A 15875-nucleotide genomic window follows, 5' to 3' on the forward strand; every position below is an offset into this window, starting at 1 on the left:
ACCAAGAAGTCCTCTTATGCACTTACCAAAAGGTAAGGCTGATTGTAAAACTTGAGCTGATATTGGGAAATAGTGATGTTTTAGGTACCTGGGTCCCAAGCTACAGTATTTAGGGCTTTGTATACTAGTACTAACACCTTGAATTGGGCCCAGTAGCTCAGTGGTAGCTGGCACAGTGCTTTCAGGACTGGTGAACACATGGTGCCATTGGGCAGCCCACTGACCAATCTGCAGCCAAATTCTGTACTAGCTGCAGCCCAACACAGAATGAATGGCAGTAGTCCAGACAGAAGATCACTGGAGCATAGAGTATAATGGCCATGCTATCCCAGTCCAGGACGAACAGTCAAAGCTGGTGAACAAGACTAAACAGGGCATAAGCAACCCTAGCCATAGAGGTCTCTTGAAACTCCAGTGACAGACTGGAATCCAGAAGTACTCCTAGACTATGGACATGTGCCTAAAGCCAAAATTGTGTACAGTATAGTCAAACCTCACTGGGTTCATTGATGGGGGGACTGCCAAAGTAGTTTCTCCTAGAAGTGTGCCCCCTTTCTATTGTTTTGTTTTGGGGGTTTTTTGTCCCACACATAAGGCTGAGTGTGCACAAGTTGCGGGCTTACTGTTTAAATTGAGAAGGGACAGTAAGCTCTAATATTTAGCCTACTTTGGCAACACTAAAGGCTATTTCCATTTTAAGATGTAATATTTTAATAGATAATCTGGAGAAACACAAATAGCAAAATCAGTCAGAATAATAAACAACAGAAGACTTGATAGAATCTGGCAATCTAAAGCGAATAGTTACATAGATGCAAATACATTTGTGACTATGAAGCCTCGTTAAGACATTACCCTGTTAAATCTCATATTAAGCTTAAGTATGTTACCTACCTTGAATATAGCAGGTTGGGATGTAAACCAACCAACCCTGAGTGTCACTTTCCAGACTTCACATGTCATAGGCAATTTTATTTACATACTCTAAAGAACTAAACCCACACACCTAGAGATCATTGACACCTTGTTTTAATTAACATTTCCTTATTGAAAAGTATGATAAAAGCATTTTTGAGGGATAAGGAAAAACATTTTTGATGTTAAAATGAGGGCTGCACCTGTCACAGCTGATCAAGAGTCATGAATATATAGGACATTTTTTAAAAAAACAACAACCAATTAACTGAAAAGTTTACTTCTAAGTAGACTAATGCAACAAAGACCTGAATTGATAGAATCCTGATAGCTGTAGTGTGGAACTCTGAGCAATACTCAAAACTAATTGAAGCTTAAATACTTGAACTAGTACATGAGACACCATCAAAAATGTTTAATTGGTACATCTGCTGAATAAGGGTGAATGAGTTTTAATTGTATGAGTACCAAGATGTGTGTGCATGAAAAATGGTCTCATGTACATTAATATGTGTGAACTCCTCAACTGTGGTAACAAGAACAAGAAAGGGGGTGGTGAACATCTATCTGAGGAAGAGATGGAAGACAATTATGATGACTAATTTGAAAATGAACAAGCAAGACCATACATGCCCAGGACAAACTACCGTATTTTTCGTCCTATAGGGTGCACCGGCCCATAGGACGCACCTCGGGGTTTTTTTAAAAAAAATATCCCCCCCCCAGCCACGGCTGCCGCCCCAAGCCTTGCGCACACCTGCCCGAAGCACGGGGTGCCCTCCGGAGGACTGCAGGCTGCTGCCCGCAAGCCTTGTGAGCCCGCGGGAACTCCCACCGGGCTTGCAAGGCTTGCGGATAGCTTCCTGAAGCCTGGAGAGCGAGAGGGGTCGGTGCACACCAATGCCTCTCCAGGCTTCAGCGAAAGCCTGCATTCACCGCATAGGACGTACACACATTTCCCCTTCATTTTTGGAGGGGAAAAAGTGTGTCCTATGGGGTGAAAAATACGGTAAATAAGCATTTCACTTAACATGTGAAATCGCAATGTTTCTTGTGAAGTTGCTATAGTTGACACTGCCTTGCACAAAAAGCAGTGAGCCAGAATCAACTCTATGGCATGTCCTAGGGAACATTCATTTCCCTGGTGGTGTGGATGTGTCATTTGGGGTGGTCTAATGCCATTTGGGGTTGCCTAATAACTATAGATCGAGGTCATTGCTCATTAATGCCCTTTGCCCCAAAACAACTTTTTGCCTCAGAGAATGATGATGCGTCACAAAGGGGAGTTTCTCAGTGACAGAGATGTGATGTAAATTATATTGGCTATTTATTCAGTATTTTGTTGAATAAGGAATTGGCCAATTGCTGGCCAAAAGTTTAATTCCAAACTTTTGGCCAGCAATTTCCCCTTTCTTTTATTTATGCAAACACTCCACAACCATTAACACAAGCTTTGATATGACAAAATATTTTTAAAAACAGGAATGGTTTTATTTATTTCTAGTAGAAAAATATACAAGGGCTGGGTCGTATTTCACTTTGTATAGGGTTTTTGCATAAGCAACATGAAGCAGCAAGAGCCCACCCAAAAAAGATACAGAGACCTCCATGGCAATTCTTAGGACAGCTTAGGGGACAGGTAATTTTGGGAGTGGGGACGTTGTTGCCACTGGCAAAATGAAATGTAGACTCTGGATTTAATAAACCATGCTGCAAAAGAAACCATGCTGCTGCCATTAATTTGGTCTCAAATCTCAATTTAACTTTACATCCAAAAAATTTATTTGATTGTTATTTGAGAAGATGCAGTTTCTTTTTGTATCGTTTTTTCTTTTCTCTCTTTATCTTGACTCTTTTTCCTTTCCTTTTTCTTCTTTGTTTCCGCTGTAAATGATCTTTTATGTCTGTATTATAAATTAATAAAGAAATAAAAATCTCAATCTAACTACACCATATTTAACTGCAGCCAAAAAGTGAACAACTTGGCTGGCTTCCATAGACTGTTTTTGACCTTCCTGCCCTGATGCCTTTTTACCTAAAAATTACAGACCTCATGTTTGTAATGCATATGTGGCTATATTATACATATATGGCTACATGAACAGCCCTTAGTGGGATTTCAGGTTGTTTTTGTGTATATCAGTATGCAGCTCCTGGGTGGGGTACACAATGTGGCCCATAGTACAAGGTCTAAGGGATCCACATTGTTAACCTCTATAAAGCCAATAAACAAAGAAAATGGCATGTGAAGACAATGATTCACAGATACCTACTTGTTTCTGTCTGGAAATCCCGAAAACCATCAAATATTGAACGAGCAGGTCTGCGTCTTTTTGGAGCTTATCAAGAACAGAATTTAAAACTCATATTAGTCATAAGAAACCTCTCAATGGAACTGATTTGTGGTAGAAAAGGCTGAAGCTTCAAGACAGATTTGAACTCATAGTGACCAGGTGATTTGAGAATACCAATAATGCATTATGTTAATATGTTACACACATGTGCCCATCAGGACATGATGTCCATGTTCCTGGTTATCAGGGTACTTGTAGATGTTAAATTATTTTAAATTTATAGGCTGCTTTTCTGCCTGAAGGCCTTTGTAACACATAAAAACAACTAAAATACAAAAATATGCAACAAAGTATCATAGAAATAATAACACCTGGAACAGCGAAATATATCAGCAAAATGAAACATAGCAATAGAAACCAGCAGCAAAGACCCAGGCGGTAAAAAAACCCTCATCCAAAGCAAGTGGTACAGCAAAATAAAGTTTCCCCAGCTTGGTGAAAACTCCAACACGAAGCTCTAGGACAGGGATGGGGAACCCTTTTCTATCCAAGAGTTGCATTCTTACGTTGGCAACCTTTCAGGGGCTGCATACCAGTATTGGAGGCAGAGGCAAACTGAACGGAGCAACAGATAGGACTTTTAATATGTACAGTAGACTAAAGTCAGAGGTTTCTACAAATATTCCTCTTCATCCAAACAAGAAAGAGACAATATCTACTTCAAAGACATATTAAGGCCAAGCAAAAGCACTCATGGTTGATATGGAGCAGGTCAAGTGGAGACTATGGCTTGTGGAAGGGTTGTAGCCTAGGGAGAATTCCAGGGGTCAGCTAGAGAGCCATAGAGAGCAGCTCTCAGCCTCTGGGCCTGAGTGTCCTCTTCCCCTGCTGTAGGGTAGATTGTGGAACACTATCTGGGTGCTAGCACTAACTGGGTGCTACCCATGTAACCCCCAACTGCACTTCTGATAATGGCAAGATGCAGCATATGCTGCTTGACCTGATCTCACTATACTTAATGGAGGAACAATTCCCAGAAAAAGGTAAAAGCATGGTTTTGTCCTATTTGTTTAAGCACATGCTATTTGATAAGGCAATTTCTCAAAGTGGATTGAATCAGGAATTAGGCTATGCTTGAAACATGACACCTTTTGTAGTAGATTATAATGCATAGCATAGCTGGTAAGCCAATGAAAGCATTTGCCGCACTCTTTTTGCACCCAAAAATTGTGTCAAAAATGGCAGACGACAGCTTTAGGGATAGTGAGATTAGTTCTAATAACAATTCAATCTGCAAAGCAAAGCGTGGCCAATTTTGGGGGGCCTGTGGACACATTTCCAAACTGGAGTAATGGCACCAAACACACACACACACAAACAAACACACAACACGTCATGGACCTGTAACACTGCCTATAATATAATGCTTTTTAAAAATCTAATTTCAGTGGAGTGAGGAAATGCTGTAAATGCATGAGAAGGTTTCTGCTGGTATGTGTGCCCATGGTGCACCATGTGGGTGACCCTTGACCTATCTTGTTTCATAAATTATTTTTTTAAAAAAATAAATTTATTTTTAACAATATTGGCTATCCCAGTCAAGTGAACAGAATACATTAACCAGATTGTAAGCATGCAGTGAATGTCTATGTTCTAACGGTTGTACTTCATTCTGCTACTTTAGATGCTTTATAGCAAAGACACCTTAAATATACATTTATTGGGGCACCTTAAATACACATTTATTATGACTTAGGCTTTGCGTAGTAGAACCCATTTGCTGTTATTTGCAGCAGGCTAACATGGCTACTGTTCTAACATGTATTCAGTACATTACTGCAGCAAATTTATTCATGGCACTTCACCTGTAAAACTGAGGTGCATCTTATGTAATATCTTATGTGATGAATCTTATGTCAAATGTTAGCTACCGCCCCCAAGTCTGCTGATTTCCTACAGTTGAGTAAGCAGCTTCATGTAACTTCAAGGGCTTCTCACCAGATCTTATGTTGACTTATTACTGCAAAGATACTTTTCAGTGTGTAACTTATAATTATCACATGGCTTCCAGTCATCAAACCCAACTGACCTCTAGAAAATGCATTTCTCATTATATCCCAAAGTAGCAGCCTTTCCTTAAAGAGGCAGGCAGCATTTACTGTTAGCTGTATTCTTAAAATCTAGCGGAATAGTTAATTGGTTCCCCATTAACTTGTTAATATAATGGAAATCTATCAGTACATAATTTTGGAAACTATATTTAGTGGAAGCTATCACGGAAATCTTGGATTTCGGTTTCTAAAAACTCTCAGCTGCAAAATACTCAACGGTACACATTCCATAGCTGCAATTTCTTATGAACACATGTTAACACCATAAATTACTATTTATTTGCAGCCCTTCAGACAGAGTATTTTATTATGGATATTTTACTATAATATTTTATTGCAAAAATTTTGCTAGAAATTTACTTAGCAGCTAGCATTGACATTTTGGCACCGTTCCCTATCTAGAAAACGAGAATAGCAGCAACAATGAGTATTTGAAATATCATTCCCAGGAGTACCAATTATGTAGGCTTAGTTGACAGTAGTGGGAATATGACTTTTGTATAAATACTTCAGTACTGCAAGAGCACATGCTATAACTATAGAGAGAGCAATGGATACGAGCAACCTAGACAAAAGGCAGTTTGGCAGAGTTCTTCCTTCCTTACTACAATATTTGGAAGGGTAAACATTAAAATGAAGCTCACTTACCACCAAATAAAGGCTCAGGTTCTACCAGAATTTCCTGTTTTTGAGGAATAGGTGCTCTTACTTCATCTCTAGAAGGATTAGAAACATAGGTTTTTGAATATGACAGCAAGAGCTATACTACATGCCCCAAATAGGACTATAGTTAAACCAATACTTGGGGTCTACAACGCAGTGGAGGCAGAACAGCATAGGTGCTAACTATGCTGAACAGTACAAGGTTTGAAAGTGTATTATTGGAATGGAGATATTCCTGGTAGGTATCAAAGTAAAGATGCTCTTTAGTATATATAAAAAGGGATTGACAGTTAACACATTTTTGTGAGAGCCACCTCTTCTGTTTAACCTATAGATATGGGAATCTTTAGCTCCCATATCTAAGGAGCTGCTAACATGTCTTGTTAAATGGGGATGACAGCACAATATGCTCAGAGTTGTACAAAACGGTAGTGGGGGAGGAGGGTAATAATATGAGGAATATAAGGAAGTTGCACATATAATCACATATATAGGGAAAGTGTAGGTGCATGCACAGGTGTTCCCGACATAGGCAGAGGGTCTGGAGCCCCACGTGCATAAGCAAAATACGCCCAAGTGGGGAGCACCCTCTAAAAAGCCTCTAAACACAATTTCCCCCTGTTCTCCTGCTTTCTTCCCACACAACTCTCTCTTCAACTGGAGTTGAAGCTCTGTGGCTGGCTGGAGAATGTGTAGGACAGAAGCTGCTGTGTTACCACGTGTCAGCTGTTAAGTGGGGGGGGGGGGGGATGAGCAACCTAAGCAAAGCCCCACTACGCCTCCAGTCTGTTTGGGACTTCCTCCACCCTCACTGAAGTCCTCTTTGGGTTCTGGGGAGGATCTCCTTGCAAGCCATGAGGACTCTACAGCAATCTCCCACCATTTCCTGGTTTGAATCTATTTATGTCCCAGCGCCACAAACACATGCGTTCATGTGTTAGTCAATCATGCACAGGTTGGGGGACACCTGTAATTGCAAAGGTCTTGCTGGACCCAGTCCCTATTTCTAAACCCACATTTTTGTTTGGGAGTATGAATAATACATGAAATATTTTTCTAATTTGTGCTGGCTGCCTCTGTCCACATGCAAGATTTATTTTAAAAATAAAATCAACTTTTCCCTTCTTTCCATATAATGCCAAAATTGCACCTCAATTTATTTATTTAGGACTGCATCTAACATTAGAGTAAAAGGTAAAGGTAAAGGGACCTGTGACCGTTATGTCCACTTGCGAATGACTGTGGGGTTGCGGCGCTCATCTTGCTTTACTGGCCAAGGGAGCCAGCGTTTGCCCGCTTCCAGGTCATGTGGCCAGCATGACTAAGCCGCTTCTGACAAACCAGAGCAGTGCACGGAAATGCCGTTTACCTTCCCGCCGGAGTGGTACCTATTTATCTACTTGCACTTTGACGTGCTTTCGAACTGCTAGGTTGGCAGGAGCAGGGACAAAACAATGGGAGCTCACCCTGTGGGGGGGATTCAAACCGCCAACCTTCTGATCAGCAAGCCCTAGGCTCTGTGGTTTAGACCACAGCGCCACCAGCGTCCCTAAGATTAGAGTAGACTTATGAAAATAATAGATGTGACTAAGTTAGGTCCATTAATTCCAATGAGTCTACTCTTAGTTGGATACAACATTCATTCATTCATTCATTCATTCATTCATTTCCTGCCCTTCCTCCTAAGGTCCTAGGGCAGATTACAGAATTAAAACACAATATTTAAAACAATGTAAAACAACTTGCAATCATAAACATAAGCTGCGTCCTAAAAACATAAACTTCAAGTGTTACGTATAAATAAATGTATTACGAGCCCCCCTATAAAACAGATTTAGGCAACAAACAGTATGTTCAACTGAAACAACTTTAAAATGTAAGAATAATACTGTAAACAGATGTAGCCTGTCTACAAGTGGAGAGGGGGAGAGGAATGATTAAAGTTAGTGCTAAATATAGCACTGTATGAACTGTATCCTGCCTGCACATCTGCCTTGCCACTTCTGACATGTGCAAATTGCAACCTGAACTAAACTGTTAGGTTTCTAGAACAACAGTAAGATGCAAGGAGTTTAGTAACTGAAACTAAGAACATCTACAGAAAAACATGTTGATATCTGCCATTTCCATATTTTAAAGCAAATTATGCATCCTATGGATATTCACAAAGTTACATACTCTGCATGTGGTCGAAGGTTTGATACACTTGCAGAACTAGTGCTGGGCTCCTCTGCTATCCCTCCACCATCAAGGAACATAGTGACAGCCATTTCCAGATTATTGTTGCATGCTTCAAGCATATGCTTGCCTGCACTTTCAGTGGCACCTGTGATACAAGGAAAAACAACATTAGTGCTCAGATCTTAAAAAGAAATTGGACAATACATGAGATCAGAAAGGTAAGCTTTTTTGTTTCTTAAATATAATGACATTTCATAATACATTTGCTTTGCATGTTATGCTCTTTGAAATACCCAACTGAAACAGCAGCCTACACAAATGAATGAGACAGATATAGATTACCTTTCCCTCTTTTGTATCATGGTTAGTTATTAAGTTAATAAGTTATTAATACTTATTAAAATTATATACCACCCTTCATCCGAAGATCACAGGGTAGCTTACAACAAAAAACAGCATACGCTGTTCACAAATTTATATGAGCAGCCAATTTTCAGTAAGACAGTTCACAGGGCATTACAATTTACAGTGTCGAAGACCTTAGTCAGGTCAATAAACATCATATACAGGGGTTGGTTTTGCTCTCTGCATTTTTCTTGAAGCTTTTGAGCAGTGAAAATCATGACCACCGAAGGTTGAAAACCATTTTGGGATTCAGGAAGAGTAGCCTCGGATATAGTTAGGAGTTGGTTTGCTAAGATCCTTGCAACAATTTTGCCGTCCGCAGCTAATAAAGACATGCCTTGATAGTTTCTGCAATCCGTTTTATCACCTTTTTAAAAAAGGTTGATAATTTTGGCATCCGTAATGTCTACTGGGATCTCCTCTCTCCCCCAGATTTTTTCGATGAGCTTGTGAAATTGTTGTGTAAGTTCAATTCCGCCCACTTTGAAGACTTCACCAGGTATCCCATCAGGTCTGCTGGCTTTGTTGTTTTTCATTTGGTTAATAGCTGTACACAACTCTCCCAGATTTGGAGATAATGCAAGCTCATCTCTAATTTGTTTTTGCAGAATTTGTGAGAGGGCCTCAGCAGCTACAGGGAAGTTGCTGTTAAGGAGATGCTGGTAATGTTCTTTTCAGCGCAATGCAATAGCTTTATCTTTTAAAAGTGTGGTACCGTCTGTTGAGCATAGGGAGCATACACCATGATTTATTGGCCCACAGAGTACCGTATTTTTCGCCCTATAGGACACACTTTTCCCCCTCCAAAAATGAAGGGGAAATGTGTGTGCGTCCTATGGGGCGAATGCAGGCTTTCGCTGAAGCCTGGAGAGCGAGAGGGGTCGGTGCGAACCAACCCCTCTTGCTCTCCAGGCTTCAGGAAGCTATCCACAAGCCTGGGGAGCCCGCGGAAGTTCCTGTCAGGCTTCCAAGGCTTGCAGACAGCAGCCTGCAGCCTGAAACCCAGGGAGTGCAGTGGAGCGCGCCCCGGGCTGCTCTCCGCAAGCCTTGGATCGGGGGAAGCTCCTGGGGGGTGTGAAATATTTTTTCCCCTTTATTCCCCCCAAAAAACTAGGTGCGCCCTATGGGGCGAAAAATACGGTATCTTTGTGGCTTTAAAGCAGCTCTGTGCATCATGAATGTCGGCTAAGTGCTGGATCTCTTGAACTTTTTTATCCACCAGGTGTTCTTTAGTTCTCTCTGGTTCTTCTTTGAACCTCAGGCTTAGTGTTGGCATAGGGTTTTTTCTTAGTTGCACAGTTTCTATCTCTTTGCCAGATCTGAAAGGCTTTTCTTTTTGTCAATAATGTGTTCAATCTCACTTTCATTCTCATCAAACCAGTCCTGGTGTTTCTTGGTTTGGTATCCAATAGTTTGTTCACAGACTGCAATAATGGATGTTTTTAGTCCAGTGTTCCTAGATGTTATCAGGGAACTCCGAAAGAAGCTGGTTCTTAAGATTGGAAGCAATCCCACTTTAATAGGAGCTTGAAGGTCTTGAGTGTTCATTTTGTGCCTTGGTTTCCTTCCGTGAAGCCAGCATTGAGGTACAATCTTGATAGCCATCATGGAATGTATTAATCAGTGATCTGTCCAGCAGTCGTCGGCACTCGTCATAGCTCTGGTAAGGAGCACATTGTGGCGATCTTTAGACGATTACATAGTCTAAGAGGTGCCAGTGGTTCGACCGAGGATGCCTCCATGGCATTTTAAATTTATTTATTTTGTTGCAAGAGTGTGTTGGTAATAACAAGGTTGTGCACTGCACATATAGTCAAAAGTAAGATTCTATTCTGGTTGCTGTTGCCAGTTCCTTCTTCCCAATAGTCCTAGGCCAAAGATCAAAATCTCACCCAACTCTTGCATTAAAATCACCCAGGAGGATAATTTTATCCTCCTTAAAGGTCTCTGATAGGATGGCATCCAGCAGAGAATGAAAATTTTCTTTAATGTCTTCATCGGCATCTGATCTTCAAGTTTCTTGAAGTGCAGAAATATCAAAGAATTCTCTTGCAACGGTGGCAGTCCTGCGTTTGGGATGCTCATTACCTGTGCTGTCTAACGAAGTCTGTATATTCCATGTTCCAAAATTCAATTGTCTTTTATGACCACTGGGGAGGCAGACAATGCTTACAGCACCTTTTCTAGACCTCCCCCTTTTTGGGGTGAGCAGAGTGGATCCTAAATAGGACTGCTATGTTGTGGATACAGCTGCCGAGCTACTCAACTGCCTCATTCCTTGAGGCAGAATGAATGAATCTGCATCTACTGCCCATCTGCCAGTTCATGACTAGTGGCTTCCAGATTTCATGGTCCTGCCCCCATTACCATTTGCCAATCGCCATGGGCCTTTTTTGGGGTTTGGGATCGGTTTTTGGATGATGCCTGTGCATAATTTGTTTTATGTGTGTAGATCAGTGCACGCTGACCAACACAGTATCTTCACAGTAATGCTCTATTCTGATGGCATGAGTATCACGAGGACCGGTAAATTTGTATCTGCTGCAGCCTTCATCTGCCTTCACAGCCGTTGTAACATACTGCTTGTTATCTTCTGCCTGTTCTGTCGTTGAGGACTTCTAGGATCATTCTTTGTCTAGTTCCTCCCTTTTGACCTTACCACCTTGGGTGACCCTGCTGGGAGTACAAGACTCCCAACAGCTTCACTCACAAGGGTCATAGGAATGTGCAAGCCCACTCATCATGACAAGGTGATGATCCAGTGGGGTAGATCATCATTAAACAAGGCAGAAGAATCAGAAGTAACTGGAGTGGTCAGTTCTGCTTCACTCCCATGTAGTCCAGGCAGAAATTAAAGGAATAAGTGAATATGGCACCACCCATAGATAAGGTGCCTTTTTGCTGGGGCGAGAAGGACTCCTAGCTATATTAAAATACCCCACAAGTATAGGGGATCATTCAGCTCAGTGCACCATCTCTCCTCTTTCCATGAGCTATAAACAGTTAAACCAAACCTAGTACGCCTTCCCAAAAAATAAGTTCTCTTGATTTAAGAGGATATGCTTCAAAGTAAAAGAGCTTAAGATTCCTGCCACACTCTCTAGTTTGTACTATCTAGAACTTCAGCATAGCATTAACATACATATTGAGGTTGCAGCTGCAAAACTTATTTTCAGCTCATACATCAGTTGAAAACAGATATAAAACAATTTATATCTGTATCTAAACAGTCTTCCATTTTACACCTCTGTGCTTTGGATCATGTATGATGAGCACTCATTTAAATATGGTCAAATTCATCTAATTAAAAATTCATCATTAACCCTTAAACAAATAAAACTATTTTTGTGTACTTTTATTATCTTAATAGACATGAGAAAGTTGATGAACAGGATTATGCATCCCAATTAAGAACGCTTCCCAAGGAACATTTTCCCTGACAGACTGATAAAAGGCGATAAATATTTTCTTGGTATATACTAAGATACATTTGTCTCCTTTTAATAGATGATATGCACTTTCTTACATTGAAAGGAATTTAAATAGTGAACTTGACCTTTTCCTTTTTCTAAAAAGGCAGTATGATTCCGTTTTCCTCTCTTTACTTAATTATAATATGTTTTAAGATGTGGAATTTAGTAAAATTATTCTCAGCCACAATACTTGATGTAGGCCTGTTGTATCCACTACAGAATTAACACAGCAGCAAGTAATAACACCAGAATGATTTACAACTATACAGTATAGTAATATTGTAATTTTTTGTCCCACAGTAAATCTGAACTTACAATAAAAGAAGTTAGAAAAAGTAGTCAATTGTATCTTTGTTATTCAACACACTTTTAGAGATAATAGTTCCCCACGCCCACAAAGGAGGCAAACAGAAAGTTCCAATTACATCAGTAGACTCTACCCAGTAAAAAAAAACCTTCCTAACAAACAATACCTTGCTAGGATAAAGGGAATACTGAATACTATTATGGTCACTTAGGAGTTCTAACACCACATTTCAAAGGTACATTAGCTTCCCTAGGGTAAAGTTACTTTGACGTTAAGGATTCAGTAGCACAGACCAATTAAAGCAAGGTGATTTAACTTGGTGCAACAGATTATGAAAACAAAAAACAAAGATCTGCCTCTTGCAGCACCAGTTTAAACTGTTCATGTAATCTAACAAAGTTTACAGGGCAATTTTATGTATATCTACTCAGAAATAAGTGCATGTAGAATTGCAGCCTTAATTTGTCAGTGAGTCCTAGAAAACATAGAGGGGGGATAACTTCATCTCAGGAAAAGGCTGGAAGAAGGTTGGAGAAGACTGCTAAGTGGTGGCCTAAGAGAAATTTGTAAAATTATGAACAATATATAGACAGTATTATCAGACGTTCTACTCTTTCAAGATTAGTATTCAAGATCATTAAAAAAACTGACAGGCAGTAAGTTCAGGACAGAAGACGGACTTATTTAAACAGTTCACAATTAATCTATGAAATGCCTTGCCACAAGACCGTCACTACCCTTAGAAACAATGTGTTACCACTAGCTGCCTCCCCCCATTCCCTGAAATATCCATTGAAATAATGTCCATGTTCAATAATCCATTGAAATAATGTCCATGTTACATTAGTAGAACTGTATTTTGTTGTCTTTATTATGTGTGTTGCCTAATTCATGCAGTTACAAATTTTCTCAAATACCCAGGTATAAAGTCCTGTAGAAATTCTGTTTCGTAAGTATCTGATAAGAATGAATACTTCTGTGGGATATTCTTCCTCTCACAACTGTAGGGAGTACGTATACCCTTCCTTATCTCATTATCAGCCTATTAAAAATGGATTTTTGCTCTACTGCATTACTTGTGTAATGCAGTAGAGCATTACTACCCAGCAGCACAGAAAGCCAAAAAAGAAGAGAGGTCGGGAGAGGAGCTTTTATCTCAGGAAATGAAACGGGACGGGCATTTCTAAGCGTCAGGTCTCGTTCTTCCCTCCACCCCCCCCCCCCCAAGGCAACGATCAAGCCTCAACTCCCAACTCCTTCTGGAGGATGTGACACTGCGGCCCGCTCGAGCGCTCTCCTTTTCGCTCTCTGGGAAATGCATACTCGACCCCATCTTATGCCCCCCCTACCTTCCTCCACAAAGGAAATTCCCCCTCAACTCCCCGCTGCACCTCGTACTTGCCCTTACCCGAGGCAAAGCACAGCCCCGGGCCCCTATTTCGACTCCCTCCACACAATCCCGTTTTCCACAGGAGAACCGCCACCCCCTCCCCGCTCCCCCCGCCCGCTCCCTCTGGGTCTCTCTCCCCTCTCTGCCTGCCGCCAACTCCGTCACAGACGTCGCCCTCCTCTCCTCTCCTCCCCCGACCCCAAGCAAAACCCCTCTTCCCCCAGCCTTACATCCCGCCCCATAGCAGAAACGGCTCCAGCCCTCGCTTAAGCTTATTCCGGGTTTTCGCGCGCCTCACCCGTGATGGCGGTGAATTGCTGGATTAACCCCTTCAACGCTGAGGCGGCAGCGGAGCCCCCGGGCGCCGCCATCTTGCCGCCTCTACCGCCGAACAACAACACCCGCCACCTGCCGGCTGCAGTGCGCAGGCGCAGAACCACCGCAGCCCAGTCTCCCCTTGCTTGCTTTCAACTTCAACAGTCAAGCTTTATTGGGAGCGCGACGCTGTGAGACACAGGGAAGAGGAAGAGGGGTTCTGTGTGCCGGTGCTCGCGCTCCTGCCGTCCGCCCCCAACAGATAGCATCCCAGTCGCTGATCGACGCCCTCTAGCGGCCGGCGGATTGAATTTCCCCCTAAACTCGCGGCCGGCGGAAGCCACTGGGAGATAAAGTGGAAACCGAGGAAGTGGCATCGCAATTCTCCCGCAGGACTCGGGGGAGGAAGAAGGCGCTTCATGGCAGCTCACGCCTGTTGCCATTTCTGGGTTGTGTCATTATTCACACAAGGAATACATATATTTTTAGGTAAGGTAAAGGTCTAGGGCGGTATGTTATTATTATTGTTATTATTATTATTAATAATAACATACCGCCCTAGACCTTTACCTTGCCTAAAAATATATTATTAAATTAAATTATTATATTAAAATATATTATTATTAATAATAATAATACTGTCAGGTGTAGTGGCGAAGTCCTGCTTCCCTAGCATGGGCGTAGCCAAGGGAGGCAGGGAGGGGGCAGCTGCCCCCCCATCAATAAAAACACATAGCTAGCTGAGGTTCTTCCCCCCCACTCAACAAAATCCTCGCTATGCCCATGCCATGTTCCCTGAGGTAGATATTGGAAGCACTGCTGCATGGTGCTTCCATGCAGGGTTAATTCAGTACAACTGATGCAGAATACAGCAGCCAGGTTGCTCACTGGGGCAAGACAGTTTGAGCATCTAAAGTGCAAGTACAGTGGTACCTCGGGATGCGAACGGGATCTGTTCCGGAGCCCCGTTCGCATCCAGAAGCAAACGTAACTAGCGATGGCACATCTGGGCACGCGCACGTCACTTTTCCGCTTCTGCGTGTGACGTCATTTTGAGCGTCTGCGCATGCGACGAAACCCGAAAGTAACGCACTGTTACTTCCGGGTTGCCACGGAGCGCAACTCAAACACGCTCAACATGAAGCATATTCAACCCGAGGTATGACTGTAGATAAATAGGTACTACTGAGGCAGGAAGGTAAACGGCATTTCCATGCACTCCATCACAGTCCTCTCATGTGCCAGTAGTTTAGTCATGCTGGCCACGTGACCCGGAAAGCTTCTGTGGACAAATGCTGGCTCCCTCGGCCTGAAAAGTGAGATGAGTGCCACACCCCATAGTCGCCTTTGACTAGACTTAACTGTCCAGGGGTCCTTTACCTTACCTAAAAATACTTAAAATACTCCTCCTCCCCCCCCCCGCATATTCACTGGCCTGGACCCTGTGATCATCAGTGGAGGCCTTTCTTCAGAGGCAATGCAAGAACAGGCCTTTTCTTTGTAGTTCCTCACTTGTGGAATGTTCTCCCGCCAGAGGCTCACCTGGTACCTTCATTACTTATCTTCTGATGCCAGGCGAAAACATTTCTCAGTAACTAGGCCTTTTAAAATCTATTTATGGGAGTGGGGTTTATTGGTTTGTTGGAGGGGGGGTTGTTATGTATTTTCTGCTCTCGTTTTGTATTTTTATGTTGTGAACTGCCCTGTTATCTTCAGATGAAGGGTGGTATACAAATCTAATTAATAATAGTAATAATAAAGAATGGGCCGTCATCACCAACCACTTCATGGAAAGTAATGCACAGCCACAGAAAGTAGTGG

At 42.0% G+C, this 15875-nt stretch overlaps 1 protein-coding gene across 3 annotated transcripts in view; it reads right to left on the reverse strand.

The window, feature by feature from the left end:
* Window positions 1-14310, reverse strand: part of UBXN7 (UBX domain protein 7) — a 28316-nt gene extending 14006 nt beyond the window's left edge. The window contains exons 1-4 of one of the 3 annotated variants that reach the window (XM_081910480.1): window positions 14038-14308; window positions 8162-8309; window positions 5969-6036; window positions 3189-3254 (exon numbers count right to left, since the gene is read on the reverse strand). In XM_081910480.1, the coding sequence (XP_081766606.1) occupies window positions 3189-3254; window positions 5969-6036; window positions 8162-8309; window positions 14038-14110 (355 nt within the window). In that variant the 5' untranslated portion in view covers window positions 14111-14308. Of the gene's footprint in view, window positions 1-3188; window positions 3255-5968; window positions 6037-8161; window positions 8310-13969 lie in introns of all 3 variants that reach the window. The other 2 variants (XM_081910482.1, XM_081910481.1) reach the window with 2 other exon arrangements.
* Window positions 14311-15875: the final 1565 nt, after the last annotated feature.

Source organism: Podarcis melisellensis (assembly GCF_964234715.1).
Source record: "Podarcis melisellensis genome assembly, chromosome: 5".
Lineage (NCBI taxonomy): Eukaryota > Metazoa > Chordata > Lepidosauria > Squamata > Lacertidae > Podarcis > Podarcis melisellensis.